General features: G+C 36.4%; 2 protein-coding genes across 3 annotated transcripts; both read right to left on the bottom strand.

The window, feature by feature from the left end:
* Positions 1–2,057: 2,057 nt before the first annotated feature.
* LOC6576768 (FUN14 domain-containing protein 2) lies at positions 2,058–2,882 on the bottom strand. 2 transcript variants are annotated; one of them, XM_002002718.4, is made up of 2 exons: positions 2,722–2,882; positions 2,058–2,620 (listed from the first exon to the last, which is right to left on the bottom strand). In XM_002002718.4, exons 1-2 carry the CDS (start codon positions 2,762–2,764, stop codon positions 2,268–2,270), a joined length of 396 nt encoding a protein of 131 aa, XP_002002754.2. In that variant the 5' UTR covers positions 2,765–2,882; the 3' UTR covers positions 2,058–2,267. The 2 variants fall into 2 exon arrangements, with proteins under 2 accessions (XP_002002754.2, XP_043864866.1); XM_044008931.1 differs by having other exon boundaries at positions 2,058–2,672; positions 2,722–2,788.
* A 13,292-nt stretch (positions 2,883–16,174) lies between these two features.
* Positions 16,175–18,759, bottom strand: LOC6576767 (60 kDa heat shock protein homolog 2, mitochondrial). The gene is made up of 2 exons (XM_002002717.4): positions 18,637–18,759; positions 16,175–18,541 (listed from the first exon to the last, which is right to left on the bottom strand). Exon 2 carries the CDS (start codon positions 18,530–18,532, stop codon positions 16,775–16,777), a length of 1,758 nt encoding a protein of 585 aa, XP_002002753.1. The 5' UTR covers positions 18,533–18,541; positions 18,637–18,759; the 3' UTR covers positions 16,175–16,774.
* Positions 18,760–19,249: the final 490 nt, after the last annotated feature.

The raw sequence follows: 19,249 nt of genomic DNA, 5'->3' as shown, positions 1-19,249 counted from the left end.
AATATTAATAGAACCCTTTCCAATTCACGGCACAGTTTGCGCTTTTAATTCACAATTATTAAATTCAATAAATGTTGATAGTTTAGGTTCGATTAAAGCGCAAACTGCAAGGCCTTGATGCATTTGCTGCTGCTGCTGCTCATTAAATTCTCATGCTTGACTGCATGATGCGGCCTAAAATACTCATAAGAATCGCTAGAGAATTGCATCTGGATCGCAGCGCACAATGCCCTTTGGCCGGGACGCGGTCTCAGGCTCCTGCACTCAACTTTAGCCTCCGCCCTGGCTCCAGCGTGAGCCTCTGCCCCTCCTCCACCACAGCTCAGACGCAGTCTGCGCAGCCTCTTCATTTACTGTGGTCGCTTTTGTAGTAAACATGAAAGAAAAGGTACACACAAAAAATAAGAGAGAGAGAGAGAGAGAGAGAGAGAGGAAAAATGCAAATGGAAATAAACACAAGAGCCAGCCAAGCAGCCAAAGCCATAGGGGTGACCGATGGACAGGACGGGACAGGACAGAACAGGACTGGACGACGACGCAAAATAAAACTATTTAAGCGCAAATCCAAAAAGTAAAACATATAAATATTTTTAAATTGTAAATTATAAAGTTCCTTTCGAGTTTGAACTGGCAGCTTGAAAGAAAATATTAAAATATTTTTTATAAATTATGAAACAAGGAATTGAAGGAAGAAAATATATCGAAATGCTATTTATGCTTAATAAATAAAATTTAATTTATGTATTATTAATTGTATAAAATATTGAATATTTTTATAATTATTAATTTTTGGTTAGTAAATATAAAAATAAAATAATTCATATATTGAATATCAAAATATATATAATAATACTTTTGAAATTTATAATATTATTTATTTAATTCCAAATGACAATGAGATCAGTTTTTTTTTGTTTTTTGTTTTTGTTTTGCTTTTTTTTTTTATTTACACATATATATAAATTATCGAGAATTATTTAGAACGAATTTTGATATTGTATATAAGAAAATTGTGATCTCTTGTTGAAGGTTATAGCTTCAATGTAGATTATACATTTGTTTAAGGGCTGAAAAGCGAAATTACTTTATAATTAGTTACAAATTTGAAACAAAATGAATCTTTATTCTATCAGGTATTGAAATAAAAAAAAAAAAAAATAAAATAAAAATAAAAACAAAAACAAAAACAATCTTTATATTCGTTAAAGCATTCAACAAAATATATATTTATTAATAAAATAAATAATTAATTTCAACCAACGATATCGGCAAATTTGTACATGCTCCTTTAATAAAATGTTAAAAAAAAAAATCAATTTGTAATTGGTTTTTACAAATTTCTTTAATGGAGTCAGTTTTTATAGCATGTCTTATGCGAATGAAATTATTCCAAGAGATGTATTTATTTTGTATACACCGAATATTATAGTATAGCTGAATTTGGTGTTTTTATTTATTTTATTTATTTATTTTTTTTTATTAAATATAATAATATTTCATAATTTACAAATTTCCATTTACACTTTTGCAGTTCAATGAATATTACATGTTTTCTAAGCTTTTGAAGGTGAGAAAATAGTAAAAGAAACGAATATTATTGTTAAGCCCTGTATGTGTGTATGTATGTACCTAGATTCTAATACTGTATACCTCGATTATAATCTCTTAATTTTCATATGTATTAAAGTGCACTCAAATCTCTGGCTGACTCTTTTTAAATATAATAAGAAATTCATGGCATGCTTTCAGGTATTTCTGCTATAAATAAATGTTCCGCACTATTTTATTTTGTTTAGTTTGTTTAGTTAGGCATTCTGCACATATACTACCCATGCAGACCTATGTGAAGCCTTAACGCTGATGACGATAAATGTGACACTTGGCTAACACATATGCCGCACACAAAGTAACCTTAACACCGCCCCCCTCCCGCCGCTCTTTGGTTTTTGCAGTGTTCGCTCTTGGCGCGTAGCCTTGGATATGAAAAACTTTGCTTATGCATAAATTTATGTGGGCTACGTTGCTTGTAAATTGAAATGTTTAAAAGCGCATGAAAATGTTGTTAAAACTTTCAAGTTTTCCCGTTTTATGTGCACCAACAACTTTTAATATGTGTAAAGTAAAACACAGGCAGAAAGAGAGAGAGAGAGAGAGAAGGAGCGAATTATGAAAGTGAAAAATATAGTCACTTGTACTTGTGATGTGCATTGGTATTACAAATATCGTGGCTATGCTCTGGCCTGCTTATATAAGCTAATTCATTTCATTCAGGAGAATCCAAAGCCCAGCAGGAAACCGCCCAATATAGCGATTGAGAGCCGTGCACTCGACAGGATAATCTGCTTGGCCTTGTCCACATCAATGGCATAGTCCATGGGCGTGAAGGGCGAGACGGCCATTTGCCGCACAATCGGTGGCTCATGCTGTTGATCTGTCACCTTGCTCCAGTCGATTTTGATCAGACCCGTCTCGACGGCCACCTCGACGGTCAGAATTGCACTGCCAATGCATATGGCCAGCACCTTGCTGACCTTGAAGAAAACATAGCCAACGATAAAGCCAGTGCCACCGCCGACTGCAATTTGTACGTAGGCCGAATGACTGTCCAATTTGTTAAGAGCTGTGGCCGGTATTGTCACAATTGGCATTTTTTTTTTGTATTTATTTATTTTCTTTAAATATATTATCGAATTATAATACTATGTTTTTCCTGGTACGTACTTGATTTAACTGATTTCACTGTATTCACTGATAGCCGGCTCATTTTTATTACCCCGCAACAGTTTTAGATTTTGTGCGCTCAGAATTCATTTAACAATTTTGTGTTTCATATTTTTTCTTTATTTAATTTTTTTGTACTTCCATTGAGTGTTAACTCAGAGCCAGAGCCTTTGTCTCGGCTGCTCGGCCAGGTGCTACAGGTGCGCCAGACCGTGAACTCGCTTCAATGTCTGCGCCCCGCACATCAAACGTTTCTGGCTTTTTGCACACATTTTATACAAAGCGCATAAATATTTGATTACCTCCTAATTAAATTTAATGCGATTTTGCTATGTCTAAATATTTATATTTGCCCGAAATTTGGGCATCAATTTCAACGAATTTTCAAACGTTTTATTTGGCACAATAAAACTGACCAACAAATCAAATTCGTTTTAATTAATGCACCACATTTCTGTATCGCTATAATTATAATATTTATTGGTTTCTGTTGACTGCTGTTGAGAGCTATAATGGAATTTAGATCAAATACTATGTTGGTCAAAATTTAATTAAACTATGTTGCCTGTCGCTACTAAAGCCTTGCAGCTTTGATAGATTTGTAATTATTATTTAGCTAAAATAATAATAAGTAATATTTACTCGTTTTCAAAAGCCGAATTATCAAGCGTATTCCTATCAGTCTATAAAATTATTTTTATTTTATTTCTTTTTAGCATTGTTTGTATTATATATTTAATATTAATAGTATTGCATACTAGTGCGAGAGGCTTTTAATAAATATATTTTATTTCAATGTGTTTATCTGCATTAATTAAAGTTTAAAATAAAATTGTTAATACAGATAAATATATAATATAAAATATATCTTGGGTAAAATAAATATTTATTTTGAATATATACTATAGTATATATAGAGATTAATGTTTGTTCACCAATTCAGAGCATCAAATTCTGCTCTATATGGAATATTAACATTTCGAATTTTATTGTTTATAATATTTAGAGAAACAATGAGTACAGCACATGTTTTTAAGAACACCGTCCTGCTGTACAGTGCTATGGTATTAAAAATGATTTGAATCAAGCAGACCTGTAGTATATATTGTATATAAACTAAATACTTAAAACGCAATTCCATAAGGGAAATGCCTAGTTCTAGTAGAAACGCTCGCTGAACTATTTTCTGCAACAGCAATTTTATATTACTACAAGAAAAAGTATTTAAATATATACTTTACTTTTTTGTATTTATTTTTTATTTATTATTATATATATTATTATATATTATAGTAATAATTATTATTATAATTTATTTATTTATTTTTAATTTTTTTTTTTTTATAAGAATTATATTTTTTTCCCTGCTTTTACCTAGCTTTTCAGAGTCTCCTCAATGCATACCCGTAAATATTCGCATGAAATTTGCATGAAACAAGCAAATAATCTATTTGTTCTGCAACTTTTTTACATGTATATATATTCCATATATATAGTTTTTTTTTTTTTTTTTTTTTTTTTCATTCTTTGGCCGCTCCGGCTGTAAGTGCAGCGAGGCGTGCATTATTGATGCGAAACCCTGGAGAAATCAGTGGGAACAGTTCAATTGGTGCGCAAATCGAAATGGCAACTAAAAATGGCCGTGAGCCGAATGCAATTTCGACTCTATGTTTAGCTGTTCAGCCTCGAGTACCTTTATTTAATTTATTGTTCAATTATGCGTCCAGGCAACGCCCACCAGAAACCCACACACACACACACAGAGCCAAACAGCCAGCAGCAGTCGAGGTGTTTGTCGCTATCGCAAGTTGGCAATCAAATTAACAATGAGCACGCAAATAGCCACAAATGATTGCGCGAATGCAACTACGAGTGCAGTTGGCAGTTATATCTATATATGTATGTATATGTTCAAGCTGATTTATGCACTGTCTAAGTGTTTTCCAGCACTGAAATAAACACTTGCAGCATTTAACTTGACAAGTGAAATTTCGAATTCTCCTGCACACAATAAAAAGCACACATCAAACATGTATGTAGTAAAGTTGTATGTGTATGTGTGTGTGCCTTCAACTTGACCATAAAAGATGACCGGCAAAATGCTAACGGTACAACAATTCCAACAGCCATGCGATACGTGTTTGCCATGCGGCCGGCAAACTTTTGCAACTGCAAATTTGATTTCTTTTTTTTTTTTTTGGTATTTTATTTTTTTGTTCACTGCAGTTTCGCTCTGATTTTATGGTCATAGTTTAATGGGACATTTTTTGAAGTACGTGAGCTGCTGCTGCTGCTGCTGCTGCTCCAACTCCTGCTGGCTAAGAGGCGAAGTGTGCAACAGAGTAAAGCATTTTGCATTCTGCACTTTGCATTCTGTATTTGGCATTTGAGCAGTTCTCGAACACACTTACAAATTTGATAGAAATACAAGTGCTTGAATAAAATACCTCGCTTGAATAATAACCTCGATGGTGTGTAAGAGAGAAAGCAATATATATTATATACATATATTAAATGTATGTAAATGTATATTATATAAATATGTATAGTTGAACAAAAATTATCTATTACACTTTTCTTTTATCAAAAAGATAAAATAAGTAATATAATAAAAATGTATTCACTTTTATTAGTAATAACTTATTTTCTCAAAAAATAATAGCTATAATAGAAATTGCAATATTATTGAAAAATAAAACAAAAAGTAAAAATAAACAAATTAAAATAATAAAAAAAAATGTTATAAAATATATGAAATATATATATTAATTAAATTTTAGTAAAATAAAATAATACAAATTAAAATGGTATAAAATAAAGGAAATATTCATAGATATACTAGCTTACAATATAATACAAATATATGTTTTATAAACGTAAATTCTCATTTACCAAATTTTAAATAAATATGAAATGACTTCCTAAAAAAAAAAAGAAAAAAAAAATTATTACAGTAGAAACCGGTTAGAACGATACTCAAAGGACCGTCCTTATACCTTGAAGACGCTATAGCTGTATAAGTTTGCTCATAAACGTTTGTCTGGGCACCAAAATTTTCGTCGCTATTACCGTACTGACGCTTTAAGCGGAGTCGTTATAACCGGATTCTACTGTACTTATGTCGTTGTAATAATAAAATTTTAATTGTGCATGATTGCAACTATTTACTATGGTTTTAAGCAAAAATTTATACAATTTATTCTTCATGATTATTTATCATTGAAAGTTTACCAATGTTACCTCAGGTGTAGTTTGCTCTTCACAGAGCTTCATTTAATTTCAACTCAAAGGAACTAATTTGGCATTGGCCAACTAAAAACAGCTTTCCATCAAGCTTTCGACAATGACAATTTTATTTTGCTATTGTGTTAGTAGTTGACATTACTGTGTGCAGTCAATAGTAGTTTTTGAATTTGTTGGCACAGCAACATGGCGTATGCGTAATATGTGAGCGATTTAAAACCAAGCGAAAAGTCAACTCATATCTACTGCTGACATTTATGGTTAATGTTATGTGGTTGCAGCTCCAACTGGCCAAAGCACGTTGCCGTCCTGTGCGTGGGTGCGGCAAATGCAGCTCTGCTCTGCTCTGCTCTCTGCTGGCTGCTGGCTGTTGCCCGTTGACGTGCTGTAAATTTGAAAAACAGTCAGCAGCCAGTGGCTGCTATAAAGAGTTGCCTGTTGGCTCAAAGCAAACGATTGCTGCAGCTGTTTTGTGTGCTGACTGCTTTATTTGTGTGCGGGTTTGTACAACAAATTAACTGTGGTAAAGCCAAAGACTGAGAGAGACAGAGAGAGAGAGAGAGAGAGTGAGAGTGAGACAGCGACAGCACTAGAAATTGGCGACGTTGTTAGCTGCAAGTGATGAGTGCAGCTTGTGGTTTGTTTGTGCTGCAGCAGCCTCAGCGTTTTGTTGGGTTAAATGGTTTGTCTGTTTTAGAACATTAATTTTGTTGCCAGTAGATGGATGGAGCTCTCTCGTTCAGTGTCTGCTGAGCTCGACTGCCGCAAGTAAAGTTAATGAAATTTCGCACAAAATCACTTTATTTTCTTAACAAAATATTTATATATTTGAAGTAGACTCTCGAAAGAGATTTGCCAACAATAAATGACTTGTTGCAAATGCATAAGAAGCTAATTTGCCTGCTCTGAATGCAAATGGTGTGTAACTAAAGATATTTGTTTATTGATAAATAATCCAAGAAATGTATGTTTAAACTATGTGAGTTTTGTTGTATATGTCGTATCACGAACACGTGTCGTATCACGTAACATGACAAGAGAGCGTCGAAGTGTTAGAGCTATCCAGGAGGTACTGCTTATATAGTAGCTGTTCCTAAGATTAGAATGAGATGGCATGAAGGCCCCTTATATGTATTTCGAAACTAAGATTTGTTGTATATGTCGTACCAATATTATGTAACACTGTTAACACATATCAAGACAGCGTCTTATTTTTAGAGTTATCGTAGAGCTATTACTCTATTGATGCTCTACGAGAGTGAGACAAACATAGCTGTTGCTGAGATTGGAATGAAATGGCATGAAGGCCTCTATTATTTGTAAACAAAGATTTGTGGTATGTGTCGTATCACTATTATAATGTGATTATAAATTGCTTGGTTTTACATATACCATAGCAGTCTATTTCTACTATACTCTTATATACACTACAAGAATATTTTTTATTTTCTGTTTAAGCTCTCAACATTCTCTACACTGTTAAGTCTATTTTGCTCCCTTAGCTAAATTTATTGTGTGGCCAGATATAGCGACTCATCAAATACGAAAATGTTTAAGGGGCCAAGTCTAAATATAAATTATTTTTATTCGATATTCAATTTATTTTATTTTTTTTTATAAAAGAGACAAAGTAACTTGATTTTTACACACAATTGTCACTGTTGATTTAACAGACTATTAACATTGCATAACCCAATAGAACTCAAATGTGTACAGAATTTTCAACTGACGTTGCAACGAAATAAATTGTGTGGTTAGCCAAATGCCCAAAGTTTGATTAGTAGCGAACAGTCACTGGCTGGCATGAGCAGAAATAAAATTTGAATATATAAAATGCATATATAAATAAAGCAAAATTTAAATATATTTATTGCGTGAATATATCTGATAGAAGTCTATATATGTACATATATGCCTTGGCATGACCTCAGCAGCCGCAACACAGCAAGTGAAATGTGAATTTCTTCAAAATTGAAATTGAATCGAAGGCAGAGTAATAGAAAGAGAGAGATAGATAGAGAGAGAGAGAGAGAGCGAGTTAGCGAGAGCTGTTGCGTTATAATTGCGGTGCTAATGCAATTAGTATTCCAGGCTTCGGCCGCAGCTGGCGGTCCAAGGATATCCAAGGATATCCTAACTGGCCTAACACATTCGCCTAGGCCATTGCCATTGACACGTAGCTCGGATCTCCCAGTTTTCCATTTGCAGCGAGGCCCTGAATTATGCAAAGCGGACAAATTGCTGTCGCAACTAGTTTGGACATGCAACTGTTTTCGGCTGCCGCTCTCTCCCATTGAAATTTTTATAAGCTGTGCGTGCCGCTTCGGACTCGCAACGCAAATTAGTGCGACACGCATAACACTCCAATGTTCCTTAACTGTTGTTGTTGTTGCTTGTCGCTTTGCATAAATGCATAGCAAGTATTTTCGCATTCCAGTTGAATTTTTCTCTCTCATTTCTTGGGTGACTTTTACGGAATTTTTATGCATTTGCTACGTGCTCGCTAACCTGGCCAAATTGTTTCTCTTTTTCCGTGCTCCTGTTTTGGCCAAGTGTTTAATAAATAAATTATATCGAAAAGGTTAACTCTGGCATTTCGGGTAACTGCAGCTCAGCAGCTCGCAAATTTCTTGATAAAAAACTCTCGATTATACTTAAGCTAAGTAATGGCAGAGTATTATTATTCATCAAGTTTTCGAGCATAGTTTTTGTTAGCCATTTCCATTTTGTCCGTGGGGAAACGTTTAAGCAGCTGAACTACGTTTTAGTGTTGGCGTTTATTTATATATGTAAATTGAAAATGTTGGGAAGAGAGCAGAAAATTGAAGAGTCGTCAGTGTGGATGGCTTTACAGTTTATTGAAAAATTAAAACGAATCATGAGTTGATCTAGGTAACATATTTATGTGATTTTTTTGTTTTCCTTGAACATTTTGTAGTACTTACCCAAAAGAATCTGAGAATCTGTTTCTGCTGAGGACAATCCCATTTTAAATTAGGCAAAGTGCTCTATAAGCTTCGCAGTTAAAGGATATAACATATAGATAGATTTTAATTTCCCCGAAAGCAAAAAATTCATACATATATATCACGTTAATATAAAATTTTAATTAAATTAATTGTTGCAATTATTTTTAATATATTTCTCACATGATTTCAAATTAATCTTAAATAAACTTTAGTCTAGCTCACCTTGACTATCGTGCAATGCATTCCAGATTTAGTTAAATTCACAGGGATAAAAGACAACCTCATAGCAGAACAAGCTGTCATCTACTTATAAATATATATAATACATGTATATAGAACAAAGAAAATTTCAATTCAATTTAAAGCCTTTATCTAGTCCTCTCTCATGCACAACGGCTGACACAGAAAATTAAATTGTTTGCTCTGGGCTAACACAGGGTGAGTCGATGGATGTGGGCAAAAAGCTTTGATTCCTTGTCAATTGAATTGTTAATGTTTAGCCTGCTTTGTGTTTGACATAAAGGCTAAACTGAATTGAGCAAATATCATGCAGAGTGCACTTGACAGAGCCTCCGTTCACGCTCTCAATCAATTTCACAGAATTGCAGCTAAACTTATAATTTTTTATTGCCAATACTTTTCAATTGAATTCGATTTGCGCATGTGTGTGTGTGTGTCTGTGTGTGTGGCAGACATGCACACAGCATGATATTAACAGCAACACACACACCCACACACACATACATATACATTTTGTATATTGGCTTTGCTGCAGCAAAATTTCAGTAAGCTTCTTACACCTCCTGCTGGCTGTCGATAATTCACCTGCTGGCAGTTGCCGTGACGACTTTAATTAGCTGCAAATCCCGAAGCAAGTCAAATCAATAATGGAAAATGTTGATTGCATTAGCAATAAATGACAAATGTGCCACAAGAGTGTCAAGTGTTGTGACTCTCGTTTCTTATTTTCTGATCGGCCTGCGAGCTGCATTAGAATGCAGCTCACTCGCTTTGCTGGCTGCTATTAACACTCTAGTAACACGCCCGCAAACTGTCTGCTGCTGTTACAAGTTTAACGCCCCTTCTCCTCCTCCTCCCACTGCTGCCCATTGCCTATTGGCTGGCAGCAACAATCCCCATTTTTCTTGCTGTCTCCTGCGCCTCCTCCTCGTCTGTCGCTCGTGTAACACATGTCGCCACTTAATGCGTTGAGTGCATGCACAATGAGACAACAGCTACATGTATGCCAAACACACATAGAGAGAGATATAAATGTGTGTGAGTCGTAACTTACACCAGCTGCTGCCATAGGCAAATGCAGCTTTTGGCTGCCTAAGTGGCAGCTGCAGCCAAGACCAAACTGTTATGGATTCTCAGCTCCAGCTGCCTGTTTCTCTTAGTCGGCATTAAATTATGGTCTAGGTCCTTTGCAACAGTCTCAAAATGAAGCAATTAACAATGAAAACCTTGCCAACTATGTGCAAAGTTTATTAAAAGACTTAACTTTGTCAAAGCACATCAGAAACATTTCATTTAATTTTTGGATAAGGCCTGATTATTTACGCTCTTTTATCAGTTTTATTTATACATATTTCTTGAGTATATAATTGCATCTATCAAGTACTTCTAAAACCTCCTTAAACTCTTCATTTCGTAATTGAGCTGCCATCCTTTTAAGATTGTGTAGCTAGTGTGCCACATCGCTCGACAAAGCAAATTCTACTTTACAAATACGTGTATGTATATACGAGCATATAAAATTAAAAAATAAGTAAATAAATAAATACAAAATATCAAAATTTATACATATTTGATAAATTAATTTCTATATACTTTTTTCATTTTTATTTAATATAACATTTTATTTAAAGTAGATCTTGGTTTATATAAAATTTATTTAGTCTTATATATTTATAAATTTTTTTTTTAAGTTGTAATATTTTGGTTTTTATAAATTTTATATATGTAGTTTTATATATTTATAAAGTTTTGTTTTATAAATTCAAGCTAAAATATAAACTGCATTAACTTACTTTAATGTAGTTTTAATTTATTGAATTTATAATTCTAAGTAAAATAGATTTTTGTTTTTACAAATTTTTTATGGTTATATATCTTTAAAAAATGTCTTTTTTTTATAAAGTCAAGTTAAAATATAAACAGCATTAACTTGCTTTAATTTATATTTGATTTTTTTAATTAGATTTAGAATTTTTAGATTTTTGTTTTTATAGATTTGATAAAATTTTATATATTAATAAAAAATTTTTTTTTTTTTTTTTCTTTAATTCAAGCCAAAATATAAACTGTTATCTATAATTTAAATAAAATTTCTTTTTTTCACTTTATTTATTTATTATTATTACTTTTTTTTTACATTTTCATACATTTAAATATGTTGAATTTTAAAAGTTTCAGTATAATTATATATTTGCCTTGATAGACCTTTTGTTTGTTCTCGCTTTGGCTAACAAGAGCACAATTAAGCTCCCAATGACAATAATTGACTGTTGTCTGACATTTTTGTATTGGACAATAAAATAATTAAAAATCTGCAACTTTATATGAGAACAATACGACATTTATTCTTTTTGAAAGCATTAACAGTTGAATCATTCAAATAAAAATCGACATAAAAATCTTCATCTCTTAAAAAATAAAATAAGAATGTAAAAGAAAATAATATTGAATTTATACAATATTAATTTAAGTAGCTAAAATTTTATTTTTATTTATAATTTTATAATTATTATTTTATTTTTTATTATTTTATCTAAAATATTTGTATTTTTTTATTATTTTGGTTGGAAAAATCATGCAGGACATTCTTTGCCTTATCAAAGGACCACTGCAATTTGGCACCCTCGCGTCAGGCAGCAACTGACAAGATGACACCTGGAATTGCAATTGCAGTTTAATTAATCGAATATCCTGCAGAGAGATGATGCACATACAAAATACTTCAAAAAGAGCCCTATCGCACACACACACACACACACACACTCACATACGCACTTAAAACAGGGACCCAAAAATCGTTTTATAAATTGTGTGTCGAGTTGCAGATACGAATTGCCAAACACAACAATGCAACTGCAACTCGGCAGGAAATTAGAAACATGGCCACTTGATGGCCATGTTCCAAAAAAGACAACAACAGCAGCAGCAGGAGTACCAGTTGCAGCAGCAGCAGGAGTAGCAGGAGTAGCAGTTGCAGCTGCAGCTGCAGCTGCAGCCGTTGCTATGTAAACCGAATCAAGGCAATGGCTTGCATTTCCTGAACTAGTTCCTCCGCCGGTGCCCGGCCTCAATGGCTGTCCGTGTGTGTGAGTGTTTGTGTGTGTGCTGGCCATATGTGGCCGAATCGATGTTAAATGAAATCTATGCGCATGCAGACTGTTTGGATTTGGCAAACACGTTTGACTGCCGTTTCCGCTTATGATTTGCTTACGGCCAGCTATTGCTGCCAGTTGAAACAGTTGCAACAGTTGATGGATGCGTTGTAAGAGATGAGTGTGTGTGTGAGTGTGTGCGTGTTTGAGTGTAGCCCGGCAAAATATCAGAGCTAGGCTGCACATTAAAATATATACGAAACTCAATTACAAAGCAAGCAGGAGCAAGAATTCTCGTAGTCAAGCAGTTCGACAATGGGGCGCCAGGCCTAGCAGCAGGACGTCCCAGACATATGAGGCAAGGGAAAAAAAATATTATTTTCCTGCTGCTGCTGCTGCTGGTGCTGCAGCTGACAACGATTGAGGACGCAGTCGCTCCGCATGTTGTCCCACCTTGTTGGCCACAATTCCAGACTTCAGTATTCTTACAGAGCTCTGCCAAAACTCAATATGTTTATGCCAAGAGTTCAAAGACTTTTCGCGCGCGCTCTGTTTGTCTTTTGATGGGGTGCAAATTGAAATTGAATTTGGCTCCGTACATGAAAGACCCCACCCGAACTCCATCCCTGCTCGCCCTTCCCCCGCGCCTCGGCACAAAAGTGTGTGCGGCATAAAAGAAGTGGCAACAAAAACATTTACAGGAAGCGCGCCTGAAATATTTTTGCCACATAAATCATAACAATGGCCATATGTAAAAGTGGCTGTTTGTTGCCTGCAACATGCGAGTGCAGCGCATGTTGCAAATGCCACAACAAACAAAAAACAACCATCAACATCTAACGCCAAATAAATCTGCACACAGAACAGGCATTTTATATTCTTTTTTATTTTGTTTTTTATTTTGTAGTTTGATACTCAAACTGCTTTTCGAGTGCTGCACAACTTTGTGAAATCGAAGTATGGAAATAAATTTGAAAATATATAAAAGTCTAAGAAATAAAATATTTTATATTCGATAATAATTGTTGCAATAGAAATTTATATTTGAAAACAAATGATTAAAAAATAAACAGCTGCCTTAAAAAAAAAGACATAAAAAAAATGTTAGTACAAATTTTGTAATTAAACCATATTTTTGATTAGCCACAGAAGTTAAAAACCGATTGAAAAATAAAGTATTAAAATATTTAAAATTCATACTTATTAATAACGATAAAATCAAGTCGTTATTATACTATTTTTATTATTATTTATTATTTTCAAATTTTCATGTAATAACTTAGGTATTAAATAAAAATTTTAAAAGCAATTTAAATTACATTTTTTCAAGCAATATTTTGATATAATTTAAGCATTTAATTAAGCATTTAAAAAAAAAAAACTGCAATACTAATTGCAGTTCAAATTGGATAAAATTTAGAATATTTAAGTTTAAGTATTTTAGAGTAAATCTGGTCAAATAATATATAATGATAATCAAAATAAAAACATAAAAACAAAAATTTTAATATTTTTATCAAGAAACAAAAATTACTCATGAAAATTCAGATATAAATAAAAAAAAAAAAAATAAATAAAATAAAAATTTTAAGCTGTAATGTCTAAAAAAAATCGGAAAAAAATTGTAGTAACAGTAAATGTGTGTCTCTGAAGATTAGGTAAAATATTATTTTGATTTTGATTTTTCAACACAATTAGAGCATCTGAGCTTCGTTTAACTATCCAAATTATGTTCAATCCTTTCTTTTTTGGTGGCCCTTTTCATTACATTTTTGTTTTGCTTTTCTTTCTCTTTTTGGTCATAAATTGTCAATTTTTGAAATGTTTTCTCATGGCAGAACGAGAGCAATTTTATGGCCATTTTGGAGTTGATTTAATGCGCTAAGCGAGCTGGATTAGCCAGGGTCGTAAATATGCCATTAAATGTGGTGAATGGGATGGGATGGGACGGTGCTTGATGGGCTATGGAGGTGGACGAGGGCGTATACGTAATCCGTGCAGCGACACTTGAGGCGTCCTTTTTCATAATTAAGTGTCGCCTTGTTGCATTTTGTGTGAGCTGTAAGCATCATTAAGACACGTGGCCGGATCATCATCTCCGTCTTAACAGCCACTTGAACATCACACGAATTTGCATGCAATTTGCGCGACAAAATGCACTCAAGATGATGCCAGCGGCAACAGCAGCTGCAACAGCAACTGGCTATGCCGCAAAGGAGGCGGGACAGGGCAGTTGATACGCTCTGTTACCCACTTTGGCTTGCGGCCTGTAAGTTTTTCAGCACCGCTGGGCAATGTGTAAGCCCCGATGATGAGCACAGCTCGTTAGGATGCTTGTTTCGTCAAGGCAACAGCCTCACTGAAAGCCTCGAGTGCTGTTGCATACGCTTAGACGCGAGGCCACGAAAACAACTAGAGCCCGAAGCCGAGATAACCAACAGACCCACATAGCATGCAGAACACTCGAAGTGGCCAGCACAGGTTAAAATCGCAACATAAATGTCAAAAACTTTAAAAGCAACTGCAGAGAAGTCAAGTGCAGACTCTTTGCCTTACTGCACCACAATTAGAGCTGCGTTGAGTGGTTTGTCTAAAGCACATAATATATGAGCAAGCAAATGAATGAGAAATGCTATTTAGTTGGATTGTCCCAACTAAAGAATACCCGATTGAAATCTAAGAGCTTATTTAAGCATATTTTATGCCGTATCCCATCTATCTCTATCTATTTTCTAGCCAAATCTCTCTCTATAAAGTATCAAGTATCTAGTATCTAGTATACAGTATCTCGTATCTAGTATCTAGTATCTAGTATCTAGTATCTAGTATCTAGTATCTAGTATCTAGTATCTAGTATCTAGTATCTAGTAACCAGTATCTAGTATCTAGTATCTAGTAACCAGTATCTAGTATCTAGTATCTAGTATCTAGTATCTAGTATCTAGTATCTAGTATCTAGTATCTAGTATCTAGTGTCTAGTTTCTAGTATCTAGTATCTAGTATCTAGTATCTAGTATCTAGTATCTAGTATCTAGTATCTAGTATCTAGTATCTAGTATCTAGTATCTAGTATCTAGTATCTAGTATCTAGTATCTAGTATCTAGTATCTATTGCAGATGTTTTGTCTTATGCAGGGTATCAAGCAACAATCCATAACAAGTGGCTAACAATGGAAAGGATGTCGCAAAGGATATGTGCAGCAGACGTTCGGTTCCTTCACTTGACAATATTCCAACGCCGGAGGCCAGCCAATCCCATGAACAATGTCGGACAACAAAATGTCAAGTGAAATAGCAAGTCGAGTGACTTTCCGTTTCTATTTTGCCATTTTTTGTTATCTACATAAATAAATATAAATGGGACAAGAAAGTACATGACATATGCCTTATGCACAAGTTATTGCCACTTCACTGAGTTTTAATATTTAAGCCAGTGCTATAAAGGAATTCTTTAAGATTAAGGAATTTTATGCTTACTGCAATGAGAAAATTAATTTGGTTAAAGCTATGTCGATATAACTATCATTTATTTTAAATATTTGATAATAAAAGCAGTCCAATGATAAAATGAGTTATCTGCTAAATATACGATATATAATATAATTTTATTTTACTTATTATTTTTACTACTTTTTTTTATAAAATTTTTTCACATTTCGATTAAAATATTTATAGTTTATATCTCAACTTTTTAACCTTTAAATAATGTAATTTAAATATTTTGTATATAGTGCATGCTATTTTATTTATTTTTATTTTATTTGTATTTGAATATATAAAATACAATTAAATAATTATTTATATTTTCATATATTTTCATATGTATAAATATATATATATATTTTTTAATTTTATTTGAATATATTGTATGCATTATTTCAATTTATAACAGCTAATAATGCAAACAGTTTCATAATAAATAGCTTAGCATTTATTTGACATTGAAATATATTCATAATTTAGTTATAATCGTTGTATTTGAAAGTGGAACGAACAGTAATGTGAATAATGTATGGGTCGAGTGTCATCAAATCGAAATGGCGAAAATGTTGAGCAAGAGTTGAGTACGTGCTTGCAGTGTTGGTAAATGTTTTAATGAAGCCGTTCAGTTCTGCAGTCCAGTAATTAAAGAGTTTTGTTTAGTTCATTATCCGAATATGAATTAGATAATTAATAACCGTTAACCGTTAAAGCTGCCCCCTCGCTGCGCCCTGCCAAAAGGAAATCGAGCGCATATCTTAAAATTTAAATTCCATAAATGATGTGTGTATGGATGTGTGTGTGTGTCGGTGTGTGTCGGGGTGTGTGTGTGTGTGTGTGTGGGTGGGTGAATGTGTGTGTGTGCCTGGAAGCGGTTGAGGTTAAGGAGATGCCAAAATGAAGTTTTTAAAATGAACCACGAACAGCCAACGTTGCCTGAGTCTGTGTGTCTCTATATACATATACATATGTAGTTCCTGTTCCTGTCCTCTCCCTCTATATGTGTAACTCTTCCTCTCTGGCGCAGTCTACATGCCCAGACCGCCCATGCCGCCGCCCATGCCTCCCATGCCGCCCATGCCACCCATGCCGCCCATGCCGCCCATGGGATTGGCCTCCTCCAGGGGCAGCTCCGTGACAACGGCCTCGGCCGTGGTCAGCAGCGAGGCAACGCCGGCCGCGTCGATGATCGCCGTGCGCACCACCTTGGTGGGATCGATGATGCCGCGCTCGATCATGTTGCCATATTCGCCCTTGAGCGCATCATAGCCATAGTCCCCGTCGAGAATCTCCACCTTGGCCACGACCATGGCGCCATCGACGCCGGCATTCTTGGCAATGGTCAGGCAGGGCATGCGCAGGGCACGTCGTATGATCTCGATGCCCATATTCTGATCCTCGTTGGCGCCCTTCAGATCCATCAGCTTGGCGATGCAGCGCAACAGGGCGGTGCCTCCGCCGGGCACGATGCCCTCCTCGATGGCGGCGCGCGTGGCATTGAGTGCATCATTCACGCGATCCTTCTTCTCGCCCACCTCCACGTCGCTGGAGCCGCCGACGCGCAGCAGGGCCACGCCCGAGGAGAGCTTGGCCAGGCGCTCCTGCATCTTCTCCTTCTCATAGCCCGAGGTGGTCTCCTTGATGGCCTCGCGCAGATTCTCCACCCGCTTGTCGATCATCTGCCGCTGGCCGTGGCCCTTCAGCAGCATGGTGTCCTCCTTGGTGACCACGATCTCGCCCACACGTCCAAAGTCGCTGACCTTGATGTCCTCGAGCCGCACCATGTTCGCTTCATCTCCGAACACCAGACCGCCCGTGGCAATGGCCATGTCCGCCAGCGTCTCCTTGCGATTGTCGCCAAAGCCGGGCGCCTTCACGGCACAGACCTGCAGTCCGACCTTTAAGCGATTCACCACCATCGTGCTCAAGGCCTCGCCCTCCACATCCTCGGCAATGATGACCAAGGGCTTGCGCTGGGCATTCGCCAGTTCCAGAGCGGGCACAATGCTAGTGGCCGACTTAATCTTTTTCTCGCAGAAGAGCAGCAGGGCATCCTGGAACTCCACCTTGGCGCCCTTGGAGCTGTTGATGAAGTACGGCGAGATGTAGCCACGGTCGAACTTCAGGCCCTCGATGACCTCCAGCTCGTCGTTCATGGTCTTGCCATCCTTGACGGTGATGACACCCTCGCGTCCCACCTTCTTGATGGCCTCGCTGATCAGATTGCCCACGGACTTGTCGCCATTGGCCGAGATGGTGGCCACCTGGGCGATCTCCTCGGGCGTGTTCACCGGGCGCGACATCTTTCTTAGGTTCTCCTTGACCGACTCGATGGCCAGCATGACGCCACGCCGGATCTCGACGGGATTGGCGCCGCGTGAGATCTTGTCGAAGCCCTCCTTGGCAATGGCGCGGGCCAGCACAGTGGCCGTGGTGGTGCCATCGCCGGCTTCCTCGTTCGTATTGTTGGCCACATCCTGGACGAGCTTGGCGCCAATGTTCATGAACTTATCCTTGAGCGCTATGGACTTGGCAACCGTGACGCCATCCTTGGTTATCTTCGGGGAGCCCCAGCTCTGCTCGATGATCACGTTGCGTCCCTTGGGTCCCATGGTCACGGCCACAGCATCAGCCAACACGTCCACGCCCTGCAGCATCATGGCACGCACCTCTGGGCCGAACTTCACATCCTTGGCATAGGTGCGGCACAGCTCCCGGCCCACCAGCTGGTAAGCGAAGCTGGATCCGCGATGGAATTTTGAGCATTTCGAAATCATGCGCAACATTGCCGAGCACTGGAAAAATATGGAAAGGATATTGGAAATATCGCACTCACTTTCTCTCGCTCTCCCTCTCGAGTATTTTAAATATTATATGTAATAAAACATACCTTAAACGTGGTAAAATCTGTTACAAAATTGGAAAATTATTTTCAGAAGTTGTATGTTTCTGGGCGTAGTTGACGCTGTGGAAGCAGAACCAAAACTGAATTTTTTAAATAAACTCCTATAAGTTATTTGCCCGAGCTTTGCATAGCTTGCTCTGCTCACTCCACTGACACTAAAACAAGGGTTGCTTGGATCAGCAATTCCAGGGACTCATAACCAGAATTCGACTTTCGATAATCAAGCTAAAATTAACCAATACAAATTGTGTACTCATTTCAACTGCGAGCTCTTGTATTTGACAAGAGTGTGACAACGGAAAATGGCATTGAATAAAGCACAGAATGAGAGCGTGAAAAAAAAAATGAGCAGCGTAAGCACGAATGTTCTCCAACCAAGAAGTTGTTGAATGTGTATACGTGGGAGCATAAAATATGTGCGTGTGATCTCATTTCGCATGTGTGTGAAATGAGTGTGAGCAGGTCAGCTGCACGACTGAGCATGATGAAGGCAGCGTAAGTGATTGAGTGGATTCCCACTGTAGTGAGCACGATATGCATGTGTATGTGTGTACACATAGCCATTTACGCTTGCTCCTCTGCTCTCTTTTCATTCGAT

This window comes from Drosophila mojavensis, unplaced genomic scaffold, assembly GCF_018153725.1.
Source record: "Drosophila mojavensis isolate 15081-1352.22 unplaced genomic scaffold, ASM1815372v1 contig_36, whole genome shotgun sequence".
Taxonomy (NCBI): domain Eukaryota; kingdom Metazoa; phylum Arthropoda; class Insecta; order Diptera; family Drosophilidae; genus Drosophila; species Drosophila mojavensis.
The sequence above is the reverse complement of the archived record's forward strand: the minus strand, read 5'-3'. Positions and strand labels throughout refer to the sequence as shown.

What these genes read in the sequence shown, in the direction of transcription:
- LOC6576768 (XM_002002718.4), bottom strand. Translation starts at nt 2,764, where the DNA reads ATGAGCCGGCTATCAGTGAATACAGTGAAATCAGTTAAATCAA. An exon ending in AGTGAAATCAGTTAAATCAA is followed by an intron (nt 2,621 to 2,721) that starts GTACGTACCAGG and finishes TACCGGCCACAG; the next exon opens with CTCTTAACAAATTGGACAGT.
- LOC6576767 (XM_002002717.4), bottom strand. Translation starts at nt 18,532, where the DNA reads ATGTTGCGCATGATTTCGAAATGCTCAAAATTCCATCGCGGATCCAGC.